The sequence below is a fragment of the Cinclus cinclus genome, chromosome 2 (genome assembly GCF_963662255.1).
Source record: "Cinclus cinclus chromosome 2, bCinCin1.1, whole genome shotgun sequence".
In the NCBI taxonomy this organism is placed as follows: domain Eukaryota; kingdom Metazoa; phylum Chordata; class Aves; order Passeriformes; family Cinclidae; genus Cinclus; species Cinclus cinclus.
In genome coordinates this window covers 56,632,220-56,649,871 of record NC_085047.1, presented here as the reverse complement: position 1 = coordinate 56,649,871, position 17,652 = coordinate 56,632,220, and the positions used below count along the sequence as shown (strand labels likewise).

The following is a 17,652-nucleotide window of genomic DNA, read 5'->3' as shown; positions in this document are numbered from 1 at the left end:
CATATTACTAAAACACTTAAAACACTTATTAGCATATTTGTCCTGTTAAGTTAAATGTAGAGGTGACCCCTTTTACCTGCAGACAGAGCAGAAACTTGCACTTGCTTGCCTAAGTCTCAGGACCTGAAGATTTCAGGACATAAAGTCTGTGTGCACTGCTTGAAACTTAGGAAAACAGAATTTTGTTTTCTCTGTTTATGTCTATTCCTTGAAATAGTTATTGTTCCAGATTTCTGGTAACAGTCTGGTTCTGAACAGGTTGGGTGTATTTTAAGACTATTTGCCTTTTTTTCTTTTTTAATGTACATTTTGGTGAAAAATTGCCATGTACACCCTGATAGTAGATTCTGAGAATACCATGTGGATTTTGGAGGCAATCTGTAAAAATTTCCAAGAAGCCAGATTTGAGAAAAATGTATTTCCTCAGATATTCTAGTGGAGTTTCTTTTGCTGTTCCCTGACTTAAAATAATTGCTATCTTTGGTAAAAATATGACATTGCCAATATATGCAGACTTGAATGTCTGGGGTACAAACTTCTCATGCTGATTTTAAAAATAAGTATCTTTTGGTGTTTTCTGTAACAAAATGGGTATATATATTTTTTTTAATTTTGTTTCAACTTTATATTGATGTTCTCTTTATTAGAACAGCCTTTGAGTTACTTTAGACTGGAAATTTAGTTTTTTGAATTCCTTGCTACTACAGTGAATTCTTGGTGTAAGTGGGTATTCAGGAATTACCGTTGTTTAACATCTGATATTGGGAAAAAACTAAAATAGTGAGAAGTTTGGGTTTTTTTGTTTTGTTTTTTTTTTTAGTAACATGATACTTCTGCAAGTATTTGGTGAACAGTCCTCAGGGAGACAAATTATAGAAGCCTTTGAGATTCTAGAGTAACATGACATTGATTCTTCAGAGACATTAATATTATGTATAAATTTGTGACTATGTAGAAAATTTAAAAGGAATGAGCTGGTTAGTTACAGTTAAGTCTGTTCTTCATTACTTCTTTTGCTAAAGACGTTTTTTTTTTTTTCTGTTCTACAGCCTAAACTTAGCATGGCCAAATGCAGGAGAAATGTGGAAAACTTTTTGGATGCATGTAGAAAACTGGGGATACCAGAGGTAATTTAATTAAGTCTGTCAATTCTAGATGTTCAAACATTGCAAACATATTAATTGCATGAAATCTGAAGGATAGCTTTATGAACTACAGATTTTTAGCAATAAAGACATGGAACTTAAAAAATGAGCTAAATACTGTGGTTTAATATGACTTTAGAGCATTTAAATGGCTTATTTCATAGCACTTAAAAATTGCAAGTGCTGTCTCAGAAGGGTAATTCACTATTATCTCTAATATTGCTTTCTGTGCCATGGAAAATAAATAAGGAATTATGATAATATATTATGTAAGTAGACAAAAGCGTGCCAATTTTTTTCATTGCCTAGCATAACTGCATTTTTTCCTCATGCTTTTAGAATATGAACTTCATTCTTTTCAGGTTTTTTTGCAATATTTCCTTTCCTATGTTAAGTATTCTGTGCATTGTTGACTAATGGCAGATTCATCTCTTGCATTGAAATGCTTCTGCAATGACTTGAAGAAAAGCATTGTATGTTAAGTATGGAAAGCACGTATGTGTAAGAGCCTACAATGTAGTTATAAGCGTTTTAGTAGCTGGAAACAGGGAAATTGCAGTGCTTGGTGTTTTCTGATTTTTATTCAAGAATGGTATCACTCATCATGTAATTTATTCTCATCTTCATAACAAATGTAATGAATACTGGAGTTGCATTGGGATTATTTCAGAGAGTCCTTTATGGTTTAGAAGAACCATTTAGGAAAATGTTAAATTTCAAATACATGAGCCTCAAAAGAAGGTAAAGTGTTATATAAGGTCATTTTAAACTGAACACAGGAAAATTGCATTATGTATTTTCACTGGTGCCTACATATGATAGTATAATGAGGGCTGAGTTCTTCTTAGTCTGTTTCAAGAGTGCTGGAATGAAGAGAGATTTTCTGTGATTTCTATCACCATCCCCTTGGGGAGCAGATGGTAATGCAAAGATTTCATATTGGGAAAGAATTCTTTTTTTTAATCTATATTTTAGCACTTGATTTGGAGGACAGCAAAAGTGACAGATCATTTTTGCTATTTGTAGGAATTTTGAGGGGGGAAACTTTCTTACAGTTCTAATGAATGGTTCATCATTAATTTGACAATTCAGTGTAATGGCTGGGTCTCTTAGGTTGTAATGGTTCATTTAGTTCTTCTAGTTATGTAATGTATTATGTTAGAATGATTTCATATTAAGGGTAAGATTTCACTTCAGAGAAGATGAAAATCTCATTGTGGCCTTCTAGACATGGGGTATTTGTTAAGATGCCCCAAAATTCTTCTGATGCATCATAAATCATCAATGAATAGAATACAGGTCAGATTTTTCTGGCTGTAGCCTTTTGGGAAAGAAAAGGCTAACATCTCTTTTCATTGCTGTTAGGGGATTTTTCACAAGTCTTTCCTTCTTTTGGATTTTGGATTTCTGTAAGTAAGCCCTCTGGAGAAATGTCTTTTTGGTATTTTGTGAATAGGCATTTCCATATATATATTTATTGTCCCTCCTTTTTAATTCTTTCATCAAAATTACTGTTGAGTTCTTTAGGGTTTTTCTGAAATTTTATTCAAGTTTTTGTTGAGGAGTTGCATGAAGGCTTGGGCACAAAGCCACATTTTACCAGTCTGATTTGTAAACTCAGCATCTTTATGTATCTAAATAAGCATTAACTTCTCTTGAAGGGAAAAGCTCAATTCACTTAAACATTAAATGGATTACTTGCAATTGTAAACTTATAATAGGTTTTAAGTACTGAGTATGTTTTTTGATTAGCTATCAGTAATTTGCAAACGTATATTTGCTGTATTATGTGAAAATACATCGTTGTGGAACTAGCTGGTCAATGCTAGAATTTTGCTGTGTGGGGCAGGGACATGGATTAGGAATGCAAAATTGTGTAATAGCGAGTATGACAGCTGTCAAAGTTTTGAAAGAACTACAGATGGCTTGGCCATGCTGTTTCAGATTGAGTTGTGCAGTGCCTGACTATCTCTGGAGAGACCAGGAAAAAAAGTGCAGTGGAGGACTTCTTTTTTAAAACAAGTACCTTATGTGAGAGTGATGGGTTCTACTTTTAGGTCTTTGTACCTATAGGTATTGGGCTTTTCTGTGGTAGTTATGCCCATGTCTAGTTCCTGAGAATTGTCTTGAAATTCTGCTGTGTGGGTTTGAAAAGGATTTTAAATGGTCATAATTTGTGTTGGTTTGTCCTCAGTTATTTAACGAATAGAGTATGCACTGTTTCTTGAACTCCACAGGTTTGGAACAATTTCCTGTTTGGTTATGTAAAATGAAAATAAGAAAATAGCTAAGTAATTGCAGTGTTGTGCTGATGTGCATGGTCTCTTCTGTGGTTTTCTGCATTCTATTCTTAGATCAAAATTTTACTTTCCCAGAATGAACCTGGGAAATTTCACACAAATGTAGAACAATGTAGATGCTATCTACATGTGTCATACTAGGTATCAGGAGTTGGAATCTTGACCAAAGAATTGCAAATACAAAATTCAGGAACACCAGTGTCTCTTTATAATGACTGGTATGTAGATGACTCTGAAAGCCTACCACCTGCCGGGTGAGAATTCCAATTCAGTGGGGTTCACATTGAAATTGATTTCTGTTAATAGCCACTTGAAGCTTCTAATTGCAGGCAGAAGAAAACTTGATGGATCACAAGGGAGGTTTGAAGTCTGACCTTTAATAAGAAACTAAATAGCAATGCTCTGGCTGCACCAGGAGGTTGTGAAAAGTGTGAGAATTGTGGGACAATCAAGTTGTGTCCAGTTTTGCCACTAGGCTTTGCTGTATCACCTTATCAGAGAATCTTTTAGATGACTTTTTGAGACAATACAACGTTTTTGTTTGATTGGAGAAAGGGATGTTGTCAGGTAAGTATCTGAAAGCATGAAGATTCAGAAAATGTCTGCTGTGCCCCTCAGGAGTTGTATGACAAAAAGGTGCAATCTTTGTCTCTTAGAAAATTGCTAAGAATACTTTATTTTGCATTATTAACTAAAACCCATCCAATTACCTAATTTCATCTATAGGAGCGACAGTGACAAACAGTCCTACTTTTTGGCTGGTGCAGATTGAATAAGCAAGTGGCAGTAGATGTGTGGCCAGCAGGACTGAGGTCCTGCTGCATTTTTCAGTGGCATGAAGTACTTGGATGGTCCCATTCACCAGACTTGTATTTTTAATGTCATATGAACCCACAAATAATACCACCCTCAATGCTTACTCAGTTCATCCATGTTGCACCCACCCTCTCTCATACTTTGTGGGTTTGAAAAATAAAGCTGGATTTTTTTTTTTTTTACTTCTCTTTTGTGTGGAAATGTGGCCCCCAAAGTGTCAAATGTAATGGTTCTATTGCAGTTTTACTCTTCCTAGTGGCATCTCATCCCAGAGTTATTAGAAATTGTCAGAAGAGTGAATTATCATCACATTACCTTGCATTTGAATTTATTAAAGTATTTTGTTTACACAACAGCTCTTTCATAAAACCAGTAACAATGTCTGTAAATAAAGGCAAAAATGTTCATGCAGATTTTTTCAACTTGTCATTGCCGAATCAGTATTCATACTAGGAGCAAGGATGAAGACTTTCTTATTTTAACCTGAAAATTAATAATTTAATTAAACTTGAACTTTTTTCTTGGTAGCTGTTATTCCTGGTAATCCATATTACAGGGTATTATGCAATTTCAGTAATGTTAACCAATACTCCTTTCAAAAGTTAAAAATAATTGATGTGTGGTGGGTTGAATGATACTTTACTAAGTAAGAATTGGATCAAAGCAAAGCTGTACATGTAGTATATTTGAAAGACTAATGTTACAAGTTTTGGGCTGTGTTTTTTCTGGTTCTCAATTATGAGCAAATAAGGGGTACCAGAAATAGGATCTTCTAAGAATTTTTTTGAAAAATAAAATAAAGTGTTGTCAATGTCTGTGAAATAAGCCTTTTACAAAGACAGGAATGAATTTTTATGGTATGCAGCTTACACTAATGTAACATCTTAACAGTCTAGGCACTTGAGCATATTTTGACCCTTTACAGGGTCAGGTCACAGAAATAAGATTTAGCTTTTTAAAAAGGAAACCAAGACTTTCACCACATAACATACTGTGTTGATCTTCACACAGTTTTAACAAAAAAGATAACCTCAGCCTATCATGATTCGTATAGAATGGTAATTTCTGTTATAAAAGGCAGTGATGAAATATTTCATAGCCAAATTTTCCAGCAGGTTTACCAAGTGTCTGTGTTCCTGCACATCAGAAGTGATGCACCATGATTTAGTGGGACAAATATCTTGGGTAGGAATGAGAGACTTCTGCCATGTCTCTTAAATTTTCAGTCATTTATATTGTGTAAACATATTGAGCAGAAAAGAGGGTGATAAGGGATGGCTTTTTGTATCTCAAGTCATCGTACAAAGATGCAGACTATGAAAGATTTAGCTGTGTGCCTTCTGAGTGACTTTTGAGTGCTGCAAATGGGACCTAACTAATACTGTGTTTCAACCTGTTCTCTGATAATGAGATCCACTATGTGGTGATGTCAGATTAATTCTAAAAATCAGTGTGATTTGAGTTAGTGTAGGAATTGCAAATGAAGTAAAACAATAATACAGAAAAACAAAACAGGACGCTTTTGTATTCTAAAAATGTAGCAAAACAAAGTAAAGGAGGCAGCCAGGCAGTGACTGTAAAGTGTTTTACCTTCTATCCACCTGTTAGTTGTTCAACTGGTAATCATGTTTTCAGTTTAATGCAAGGTATATTATCATTGCCACTTACTGCTTGTTTTCTAGTCACTTCACATAATCAGTTACTTCTCCATAGTTTCATCCTGAGACACCCATGAAGTTGCAGTAAGTTTTATCAGGTAGGACTCCTTTCTCCAGCTTTTCCCTCTGGACTCGGTAATGGACGCTGTTTGGCCTGTGGTATGGAGTTAAGTGGTTCGATACACTCTCAATTACAGTCCTGAAAGCAGAGTTCTGAGGTTTCTTCCATTTGTGCTTTGAGTATAGTGCATATGCAGTACAGGTTTCTTTCTTTAATGTACTTCTGCAAACCTACTCTTGACTTTGTTTGACCAGAGTGTAAGTCCGAGGAGGTCAGTTCTCAAATCCTGTCTGTTTTCAGTCACTGCAGGGGCATGCAGAATGAGGGTGTTTGTGTGCACAAATAGCTGGTTATGGTTTTGCTGTCCCATTTCTGTCTTGCTGTGTTTATTCTGTGTGCATGATTGACAGCCGTATGATTCAATCATACAGCTTCCTACTAGATGTAAAATGTCAGTCCACAAAGGTAATGATTAAATAGGTGTATCTTTGTAGTTCTTATTAGCAATAATTTCAGTCCCCTAAATGAGAGAGGTAGCGTTTGTCATAGATGGATGGGTGATTATCTTTGAGGCTGTGTGCGAGTCATGTGCTTTTTCACTGTTTCATGATGTCATGTTTTAGTTTTATATTTTTGTTGCACAATATCAGTGCAATAAGTGGAAATTACTGCTACCGTTACAGAAGAGCTATATATTTTATATATTTTTCATCTAGTGTTGCATTACAGAAGTCTAAAATACATGAAATATAAATATTCTACATTATAAAGTGTGGATTTAATACCAAATTATCCATTGTCACAGAGCACATAAAAATAGACATTCCTAAGGCTTCCCCAAGTCTCACTGAATTTAACTAAAACACATGTCAGTTTCTGTAGAAATTTTTTCTGCATGTGTTGGCTGCTTTTGTACGCTTTGGCTTTTCCTTATGCTGCTTAGGATGTTAATACTGGGTTAGCAACTTCATCAGTATCTGTAAAAAGTCAACCTATTACCAGCTCTCAGTCCCAAAAACTCTGAAATTACTCCCTTCTCCATTTGCCTACGGTAGGCATTGTTTTTGGGGTTTTTTTGGACAAAAAATTTAAAAAAGTCCTCGTTATAAAGTTCTGGCATTTTCTTTTTAAAATAGAAGTTGAATGTATGTTAGGTATTTATTCATGGTATGTATTTGCAGTAAGTAGGAGTTGAGTTTTGTTCCAAAATTAATCCATCATTTATTGGATTTATTGGTGTCTAGTATAAATGCAATATGTTATGTAGCTGGTAGTCATGAACAGTTTGCACTAAAACTTGTTTCTGTGGTAAGAAGCTTATGGATGTAGGTGTTCTCAAATACAGTACTAGTTCTATCCCATTTTTAAACAAGACCAGCATGTTTTGTGCTGTCTGTGAGTTTTCATATTATAAAGACTAACAGAATTGCCTTGAAGTTTATTATCACATTAGAGTTTTTAGTTTAAAAAAATCTGAAAAATGACTGCAAAAAAAGTGTTGTTGCTAGGCAGGTTGGTTCCCTGCTCTATGTCTGCTGGCCTAAATAACAAAATTTTGCAGCTTTTGACTCCTGGTAAAGCTAGAATCAGTTATGGTAGTAAGGCAAAAAAAAAAACAAACCCAGTGTCACTTTAATTTTTGTATGAATTGTAGTTTTGACTTCCAGTTTCACTAGCCACTTTTCAGGGTAGAAAGACATTTAAAGTATTTTAAAGTTTTATTTATTTCAAACTGGATCTTGAAACTTTGCAGTAGCAGAAAACAGACATTGAGCTTTCATGTCTTGGTTTATTTGGTGTACTGTCAGTTCATTAAGGAAGCTGGAAAGCTTCCACAGGAACAGTGTTCTCTCAGACTCTTACTGCATGTGTAATTTTGTTCAGTAAGTATTCGTTATCTCAGTAAGGCCTTATTTGCAATGTAAAACGGTGTATCTTAGATTGCATTTTGAAAGTACTAGTGTTGCTTGGTTTGATTTAAATGTTAAATATTTGTGTGAATATATTGATACTATTACATATTACACTTCATATTGTATAGCTAGTCTAGGGTAAGTTGCCACATAAGTCATTGATACTTTAAAGAAAGGTATGGGACTCTAACCTGCTAATAATTGTAAAAATGCTACATAAGGAATTTAGCATCCAGTTCTTCAGTTTAGAAACGCTATTAAAATGAAGTATAGTTAGTGCTACAATGACTTTTTAAGTTTGTGTCCCAGGGTATCATTTGAGGTGGTATTTGAATACCAAGTTTTAGACTATTATATTTAGAGGATTTTGCATACTTCTAATGATTTCTATAAGTACTTTTTCTTGAGACTTCATATTGCTGCTGCCTGTGCTTTTAACAGCTTTCTAACCCACTGTTTGCTATTTTGTAAGTTAGTTTTGCAGCTGGTTCCATGTAAGCATTTGAATAAGGTCCAGATGGATAAAGGTGTGCAGACCTCATTGGTATGAGCAGATCACATGTACTTCCTCGCCCTTTTGAACTCTGGCATAATTTTGGAAGGATTAGCTCTTGTATCTTAACATTCTGATGTTATATGATAGCCTCAGTATTTAGAGAATATAGAGAAAATAAGAATGCTGGGATGTCTAGTGTCTAAGGCAATACTAAGAAGAAACTATTCCTACATGTTTATGCTAGAATATTGTGATAATTTAACAATATATTTCTATTTTTGTATTTTTAATTTTTTGCACTCTTTTTCTGTTCTAATGGCTGCCCTTCGGGATAGGCTGACCTCTGCTCTCCGTATGACATCCTGCAGTCGGATATTCGTCACATTCGAAAGACTGTTGACACTCTGCTCGCCCTCGGGGAGAAACCCCCACAATCAACTTCTACTTTTCGCTCCTGGGATCTAATAGGCTTTTGTCTTTTCCATATACTTTTTATAGTCTTGATGTATATAACTTATCACTGGAATTTGCTAACAGCATAACCTGTTCGCATGTGCGCACAAACTTTCTGCTTTGTCTCTGACAAATTACAGGTACTTAATTTCCTTCCTTTGCCTTACAAACTTCTCCCTTTCCCTTGCTTCCCTTCCTTGTAATATCTTTATTAATCTCTTGAAATAGCAGAGAGCAGTAGCATCTTGAAGGCAAGTCCCTTGTCTTCTATCCCCTCCAGCTATAGTTTAAGAACTTATGTACCTCTTTATTTATAGTTTTTCTTTCATGTTGCCTAGACTACTCACTAAATGTGTTAAAGCAGTGAAGTTCCTCTTATTCCATTTTTGGGTGTAGGCTGGATGTCTGTCACAGGCTAAATAGAACTGAGCCTCTTTCTTTTTGTGAAAATCCAAGAGTGCTGCAGATATTGAAGCAGCTTCAGGTGGCACCTCCAGCAGGTGATAGTATTTTCTGAGTGGGTGCCAATTGTCTCTGCATGTACTGTGTTAAGAGCACTTGGAGAACTATCTTTCAAATTACTGTGATTTTTAAATTCTTAAATATTAACAAGACGACTGTAACTTTAAAGAGTAGTTTTCGTCTCTACTGTTCTGATTTAATTCCATACTGGAGTAGTTACATTTTCCTGTGGTAGAATAATCTTTTTCTTCTGTCACACAAAACAGTGTTGAACTCCTTTTAAACACTTGTTACGTTAGACCTCAAAGGTGACTGTAAATTAGCAGTGGGTGTGAGCAAGCCATATAATCCAAGAGACTTTAGAATGTTTCAGGATGAAGATCATGCAGTACAGTGAGACGGTTTGGGAATATGCTATTAGATCCATTTACCTGCTATTCTTTAGTGTGGCATCAAGCAAGTCCCATCATTATCTTCTGTGTTGCACCACCCGTGAAAATGCACATACTGTCTGTTTGTTGGTTTGTGTAACCAATGGAGCAAAGACAATGTAGCCAGGAAAATAGATCCTCTGGGAAGAGTCTAGCTTTTCCATCCTATGAGGTTTTAGAGAGCAGCTTAGACATACATTAGCCAGGAGCTATTTTGGTATGTTTGAACTCTGCCTATGGTTAGACTGCTGGACTGATGACTTCCATTTCCCTTCCAGTCCTGTGTTCTGTTCATCTATTTCAATACTTAAAATAAAGCAATTTTTGAGTTTTCTCCTTATTGACACAAAATATACAAATGAAAATTGATTGAAAAATACAAACCCTGGAGTATAAACCTATATTGGCCAAAATGCTGTTGCCAAATTTCTAAGTCGGTCTCAGGCTAGCTAACCAAAGGACCTCAGTTTTGTGTCTTGAAAATACATGCATTCATTTCCCTCTATCTAGTATATAATGAAATTAGCTATAGACTTTTAGAGTATAACTAGGATAAGAATTGGTACGTTACTGATTATTCTGGCCATACAGTTATTATTGAATGCTGCTCTGTAAATATCCCCACTCCACAGATACTTGTAAAATTTTATTTAAAAACTTTTAAGTGCAGTTCTATTCCTTCTTTCTGTGGCTTAAATATATAAATATAGATACAAACATATAGATAGATATAGATAACAAGGAGTAATGTGTTATTAGATACTTTTTTTACAGTGGAAAAATCAATTTCAGACAATAGATAAATCAATTTTTAAAGGGTTTGGTGTCTGGCAGCTTCCAGTGCATACATGCAGCAACTTTATTGTTAAGAGTGTCATCTGTGACCAGGTGAGAGTTCAGTGAGTACTTTAAAGCTTATTTGGTATGTAGCTATAGACCTATGCCCTCATCCTGCAGAAAGCTGTCTTCTAACTGTGTCCCAAATTTCAGCACCATACATTTGTTTACTCAGTCACAGCTTGGCATTTAAGCTTCCACTTTGAGCAGATCTTTGTTTTGATTTTTGTTGTCTTGTTCTAATTATTTTGCTTTTCTGATGAAACTGAATGACATATGGCTTGAATCAGTTCAGAATCTATTAATGTTTCTCTATAGTCCAGTGTTGGCATTTGAGACAGAAGTGATGTCTTCTGTAGGGCTGGGGTTTCACTGTTGCTCCCATAAGTGGTAAACAGGTCTCCTGTCTGCTTTGTGTTGTGCCCTCCTTATATAGTGCTGAACATGTATAAGTACATATTTTCAAATTAGAAGATCATGTGGAGAAAGGTTTTGCTACCATCCTATAATACACATCTGTCCTATTGTCTAATAGCACATCTGATTATCCACTGTATCCAGTAGTTTGGAGGGTGGTAAGAGGAGTAATCAGTGTGTTTTGCATTTTCAGTGTGTGGAAATGGAAGTTCATGTCTTCAGTGGTTTTGAATGATTTATCAGAGTAGAGACTGGGCTAGAAACTGAACTACTGTTGTGCCAGTGTAGACCAAGTGAACATACCCTAGCCACAGTGACACTTAACTCTCAGACTTGTCTGAAGTCCTAACTTTGTGTATGGTTACCATGCAAACAGAGTCATCACTCAGTTACTTAGGCACCATTTTCTGTGTGTTCTCAGCTATGACAATATCTGGTATTTAAAGTGTAGCATTATGTGCAGTTTCTAGTGTTAGAGATGGTGAAGCCGTCTTGAGAGAGATGATTAGAAACACCAAACATACTTGGTTCATGGCAAATACAGCTGTGCTACCATACATGAAGCTTATCCAGTTTGGTATTTTTGGGGGGTTGTTATTGATTACACTTCCAAATCTTACAGGAAAAGAAAATGAAATTATCCTTACATTTTCTAAGTCTGAAATGTAATGAAGTTTCTCGAAGTATATTTCAGACATAATGCAAATATGAAAAATATCTGTCTTTCCACCTCTGAAGTCAGTAATTATTACACTAAATGGAGTACTGGAAACTAAAACATCATTAATCTACTCCAATAGGTTCTTTCCTAAATTCAGAGTCCTGTTTCTGTGCTGCTGTTCTGTGGCTTTAGTACTTGTGAACCAAACAGTTCAACTCTTTGATGGTTTGTCACCTTTAAGGAGATGTCAATATTGAGATATCCAATTAGATAAAGTTAGTACTTACTGCTCATAGCCAGTCATATAATTAAGTTGATTGCCTTGAGTTTAAAAAAAGAAAAAGTGCAATGTAGTTCACCTCTATATTTATTAATAACATTAATTATATTTGCTCCTCTGTTTCTTTTCCCATTCTTTTTTTTTTTTTTTAATATCGTAATGATCACCAGAAATTTTTCAGACAATGGTTTCCTAATAAATTGGTTTCCAATCTGCTCTGTGCCCATCATGTTAATTATGCTTACATCCTGTGGAGGTCATCTCATCCATATTTCAGTAAAATAATAAATACAGCTTGCACTGGATATTCTTGCAGGCAAAATGCATTTGCACTGGATCACAAGTGGCATTTTGATAGGAGGACTTGGCTTTCTTTTTCCTTGATCCAGAAAGAAGAAATATTTTCAAGTTCAGTGTAATGCTGTATAATAGTCCTTCAAATGCCTCTTGTATATAAGTTTTTATAGCTGAAAGCTGTTTATAGGTCCCATTGTGCTCCTAGTAAGTGTTCTGAAAGTTGAACTCTATGTGAATGGGGGACTGAATTAGATCTGAGCAATTATTCAGTACAGATTTCTACTTACTATGCATTAATAAGATAGCAAATAATTGCCATGCCATTGTTTTTTCACAAAAATTTCTCTCCTGTTACAAAAAAAAGGGCAAAAAACCCTGTCATACATGCAGGTTGAGAAAAAAAGTGGTACAGCTGGTTTTGTGAACCTTAGCCATTTCCCTCATTTCTAGAATACAAGATGTATTATGCAGAAAGAGCAGTAGAAAAATTCTGTAAGGTAATGATCTAATCTGCTTTGATGATACATAACACTCATCACTTTCTCTGAATTTAATATGCAAGTTTGTGGTATAATTGGTATTTCCTTTTTAAGATTGTTTTCTCTTACTGTTTCATGTGTGTCTTGTCTTTATTAACATTTTTGTTCCTTGAAGTTTCTGGTCACTGTTTTCTAATGATGTTAGAATAAAACTGTGAGGGATTTTGTAAAATATGTGGTCTGCTTTTACATTTTATGGCTCAAGGTCATGACTTACTGAAGAAACCAAAGCCCATCATTGGCAATTACAGTTTTGCAGATATTTCCAGTATATTGAATGTGCAGAAGATGCACCTGTCTAGATGTCTAACTGGCTATGACTACAAATACATAATTTTGCAGCTGCAGTATAGTCTGAATTACTGTGCTTTTTTACATCTCTTTTCATTTGCACTTGAAGTGGAAGTTCAGGGCATCTGGGCATATACAAACATCAACAGTTAATAGTGGAAAAGGAAAAAACATGGAAAAGGACATGATTTTAAATTGCCTTAGCTATATGAAAAAGTGAATATTTGCTTTAGGTTTTTTTTTTGGCTCTTTAGAAAGAAAATTGGCCTTGACTTAAAAAAATTAGAGGTTGAGTATATTGGACATAAGTTTGCTTAAGTGTAGTGCTCTGAAGTTTATTTTATTGACTTCCCACTTCAAAATAGTTGGCTACAAACATGAAATGATGTGCATTACGTGGACTTAAGTTTTTAATTTGTTCTGTGAGAAATTGCACATCCCAGTATTCATTGTTTTATTAATATTTTTCCCCTGTAGATCTGAAATCTCATATTCTACAAATACAGGGAACAAAGACGCTCTTGCCGAATCCTGGGATTCCATTTCTCTGTATTTTTACTAACAAAAAACAGACAGTTGGGCCCTGGTCTTATCATGATGTAGTCCTTTTGCCACTTACCAATCTGATATTATGGCATCAATGTCTTTTTTTATAAGTACTTACTGTATCTGAATTGCCAAGCTGTTTGCCCTTCCATAAACTAATTCAAACAGTTGTCTTGACTTCGAAGTCATCTAGTGCCAAAGAAAATAGATGTGTATGTGAAGTGTGTCACGTGTTCTTGAGGGATTAGTGTCACTGTCTATTCCTGGCTTTCTTCTATCGTAAATCAACATTTTGTTCCAGGATTAGAAACTTGCTATGGCAAGTACATGCACACGTGCACATTTGTGGTACTGTCTCTTTGTGCTGCTTTGTGATTCAGCCTTCTGCTGCTGCCTCCTTTTTTGTGCATTTATTAATGTTTTTTCCTTCAGGAGAAGTTTGTTCTTTTGCTTCTTGATGAGTTTCAAAACATCTTTATCCATTCAAAAGGGATGTGTGTCTTTAGAAGGTGGTTTGCTTGCCAAAAGTAATATAAGTTCCTTTGTGCTCTTATAGAGAAAATAAGGCTTTAAAAATATATTAGACCTTCATTTTTGTAGTAGATAGCAGCACCAATTTCTCTATTCTCTATGAGAGGAGTGGCTGCCCTTCCTACCACAATTGTTTTAGGCTGGTCTGTAGAATTAGTATCCATTTCTTCCATCAGTGATGGTTTCAACAGGGGCATTTTTAGAGAATTCACACTTCTGTATAGAAGTTATGCATTTGAATCTATTGTAATTGAGACAGAAATTTTATTAAATGTGAGGAGAAGTGGGTGAAGTTGAGTCTCCTCAGAGTTGGACAAGTTCTCCTCTTGGTTGGTCAGGCATTTGCTTCAAAATTCGAGGATTTAAGGAGAACTTTGAAATCTCCATGGCCTGCAGCTTCACAGCTTTGCTGTTGGTGGTTTCCGGAGAGCAGTTGTACCTGGTGAGGAAATGAGGCAAAGCATGGAAAAGCAGGGACAGCAGCTGAGCTTAAGTATGGAGGCACCTGGGATGTTACTGCTGTTCTGGAAAATTTGTGTTTGTGCTTTGGATTCCATCCTTGGCAAGATTTGACTTTTCTTGGTCTGAGGAGTAAATATGTGACTTCAAAACTCGTATTTGAAAAACATGTAAGACAGGGCTGATGAAAGCCATTTACAAAGCTTTTAAGATAGTGTATCAGAACTGATTTGTGACACATTAAGAGAAGTTGGTCATTTTAGGAGATGGCATCAGTCTCATTGTCAAGTTTGGAAAGCTCACTGAAGCCATGTGTTTAGCTGCAGAATTATAAAATATAAGCCAAGTTCTGTGTGCTTTATAATAGAAGGCTGTCAAGCGTGTATGTTTTGAGCACTAACATAGAATGACACATAAAGTTACATGGTGGGGAAACTTCACTCCTACACCACAGTTGTATGGTCCTATTTTTTTACAAATCTCCTAGAACAGCTTTCCTGATTGGAGTATGCATCTTGTAAATGCAGCAGGTAGAGAGAGGTTGCTTCAAACAAACTAAATTACTATGCTGTATTTAAAATAATTAGATAATGCTTGCCTTTAAAAACAGAAAAGAAAAACGTATTGGATGGGGGGTTTTTAGGAAATGGGGCATGCATTCCCTTATACTTTTAGTGCAAATGGACTTACAAACCACTGCAAAAACCCTAACACAAAAGCATGACAGAACAGCTCAGTGAGTGCTTACAAGGTGCCACAAAAACGGTGGGTTTGGAATTTAAATTTTTCTTAAGTAAACATCCTTAGCTGTGGTGGTTCAAGCAAATCGGACTTCAATAGCAAAATGTAGACTATTTTCAAACATAAATATCTAGCAGGTAGGTTTTCTTAGGGATTGGGTTTTTTTGGCTCAGCCCATACCTTTCAGCCGTGTAATGCCAGTTCTTTAGTTTTCAGATACTGGATTCAGCAGGCCTTCTTATTAAATGCCTTTGGTCTAGCATAGAAGAACAGTGAAATACTGGCATGCTAAGGGCCACCAAATCTGTGAAACAAGAGTCTACTGTGCAAGGACACTGGAAAGAAGTAGAAAAGTGTGGAAAGAATAACGTTTCACTTCAAGTGTGTGTTTTGCATTCTCAAATAAGATTGATATAATTATTTTTTATAAAAATGATCAAAATTTTAGAGCACTGTGGATTTTTAGATGAACTGACTCCCAGGTCAGTAGATTGGCAAAATGTCTAGTAGAAATCACACCTCTGAAGTAGAATATTGGGGTGGGTTTTTTCCCCCCTTTTATTTGATATCAATGTACCTAGCTTCTTATGTAGCCACTCCAGTGCTAATCTGTATCAGTTTAGGAGTTTGCATCCTAAACTATATGATTTTCTGGAAGAGATACTTTTTTTTTTTCAGAGGAATAAAAGTTGGAGGAAACCATCTCTGACAGCTTGCAGGTCAATATTTCAGTCAGAAAAACAAACAAGAATGAACTGCAGAACTCCACGTCTTAACTTAAATGATCATTTATGGTAGGTAGGTTTGGAATGGAAATGTGGGTGATGACCTGGAACGGCTGCAAGATGGGAGTAGTTCCTTGGCCTGGCTGGACAAATAATTGCTGCAGAGCGCGGGGGCAGGGTGGCCAACAGGAACAGGAGGCAGTTGACACAGTTTGGTCAGTGTGAATCAGAATCCACAAACTCAGAGGAGTAGTAACTCAGCGTTAGCAAGAATATTACAGTGCCTTCCATGTGGAGAAATGTGTGTTGTCCTTCTCCTGCCAACCTACTCAGCCAAGCTCCTTGAAAATAATCTGTTTGAAGTTGTTTCTTGGGTCTTAAAGAAATCTTTGAAACATAAAATAATAAGGAGTAAACCAACTTCAGTAGTAAATATAAAATGTAAACAAAATAGAGATAAATTACAGTAAAAATTTACCAGTATCAGATGCCATGATTGGGAATGAAGTTTGTCTCTCATCTTCAGGTTCAGTAGTCAGTAGGTATATTTTGCAGTTTTTCCTCTCATTGAGGCTAGAGTGGGGTGTGAGGAACTTCTCAAGGAATATAAGCAAGCTAAATGGTAGTTATGCATAAAGGAAATATTCATTAACAAAGGAAAGTCATAAATATCAGAAACAGTGGAACAGCTGTTTAGTACTGATGCTTTTCTGGAGCTGTGGCACACTGGAGGAGGTCTCCTGAGCAAAGACTGGACAGGAGTGGAAGGAGATAAAAACAATTAAACATAGGTGCATAACATAATAAAGACTGTGTGAATTGTTCCTTTGTGTACCAGTTCCATTATACTGAATTGCAAGGCTCTGCAGGAGTCTAGAAGGGACTAGAGCTGAAAGAATGTGTCATGAGAAAAGAGATGGAAGAAATCAGTGAGGTTTAAATTGAAGAAGTAATCAATATGAATAAGTGTGGAAAAGGACCGTGAACTGTATAAAGATAAAACAAGGGACCCTTAGTTAACATTACATACACAAGAAGAATATTCAGCAGAAGACGGGCAATTAATTAAAACAATCTCAAATGCACTGGTAGTTTTAAAAGCTGAAAGTTTATTGAATAACTGAGGTGTTCAGCAGTGAGAATATCAGAACCACCCTCTTCTTTCCAACAAATCAGTATTCCAAGTCTGCTGATGGTCACATATGGATGTATAGGGAAGGAACAGGTTAGATCACACAGAGGGTGCCTTTTTTTATGCTTAAAGTAATGCCATAGAGCTGAAGGATTTAATGAGCCAGATGCTGTTTCCATGTCTTTGTGTTTAATAGCTGTTTGGATTTTTCTCTTACCTGTGTATTTTTGTCGTCCCATTTACGCTTTTGGCTTCCGTGTTGTGGCAGTGAGTCTCACAGTTGTAATTATGGTTTATGTGATGTAGTCTGGCTTTTCCATTTATTTTAGACTTGCTGCCCGATTTCATAGTTCCATTGATTTCTTAAGAATACCCCGTAATGTTGAGAAAAACTCTTTAAAGAGAGAGCCAGTCATGACACGAGGTTGCTTCTCTAAGGCTTTCTCTAATTATTCATGGGT

At 35.8% G+C, this 17,652-nt stretch overlaps 1 protein-coding gene across 1 annotated transcript in view; it reads left to right on the top strand.

Moving 5' to 3' along the window:
- Positions 1-8,931, top strand: part of LRCH1 (leucine rich repeats and calponin homology domain containing 1) — a 105,097-nt gene extending 96,166 nt beyond the window's left edge. Inside the window, 2 exon segments of the mRNA XM_062487709.1 lie at positions 1,050-1,127; positions 8,725-8,931. Coding sequence (XP_062343693.1) covers positions 1,050-1,127; positions 8,725-8,931 — 285 coding nt within the window.
- Positions 8,932-17,652: the final 8,721 nt, after the last annotated feature.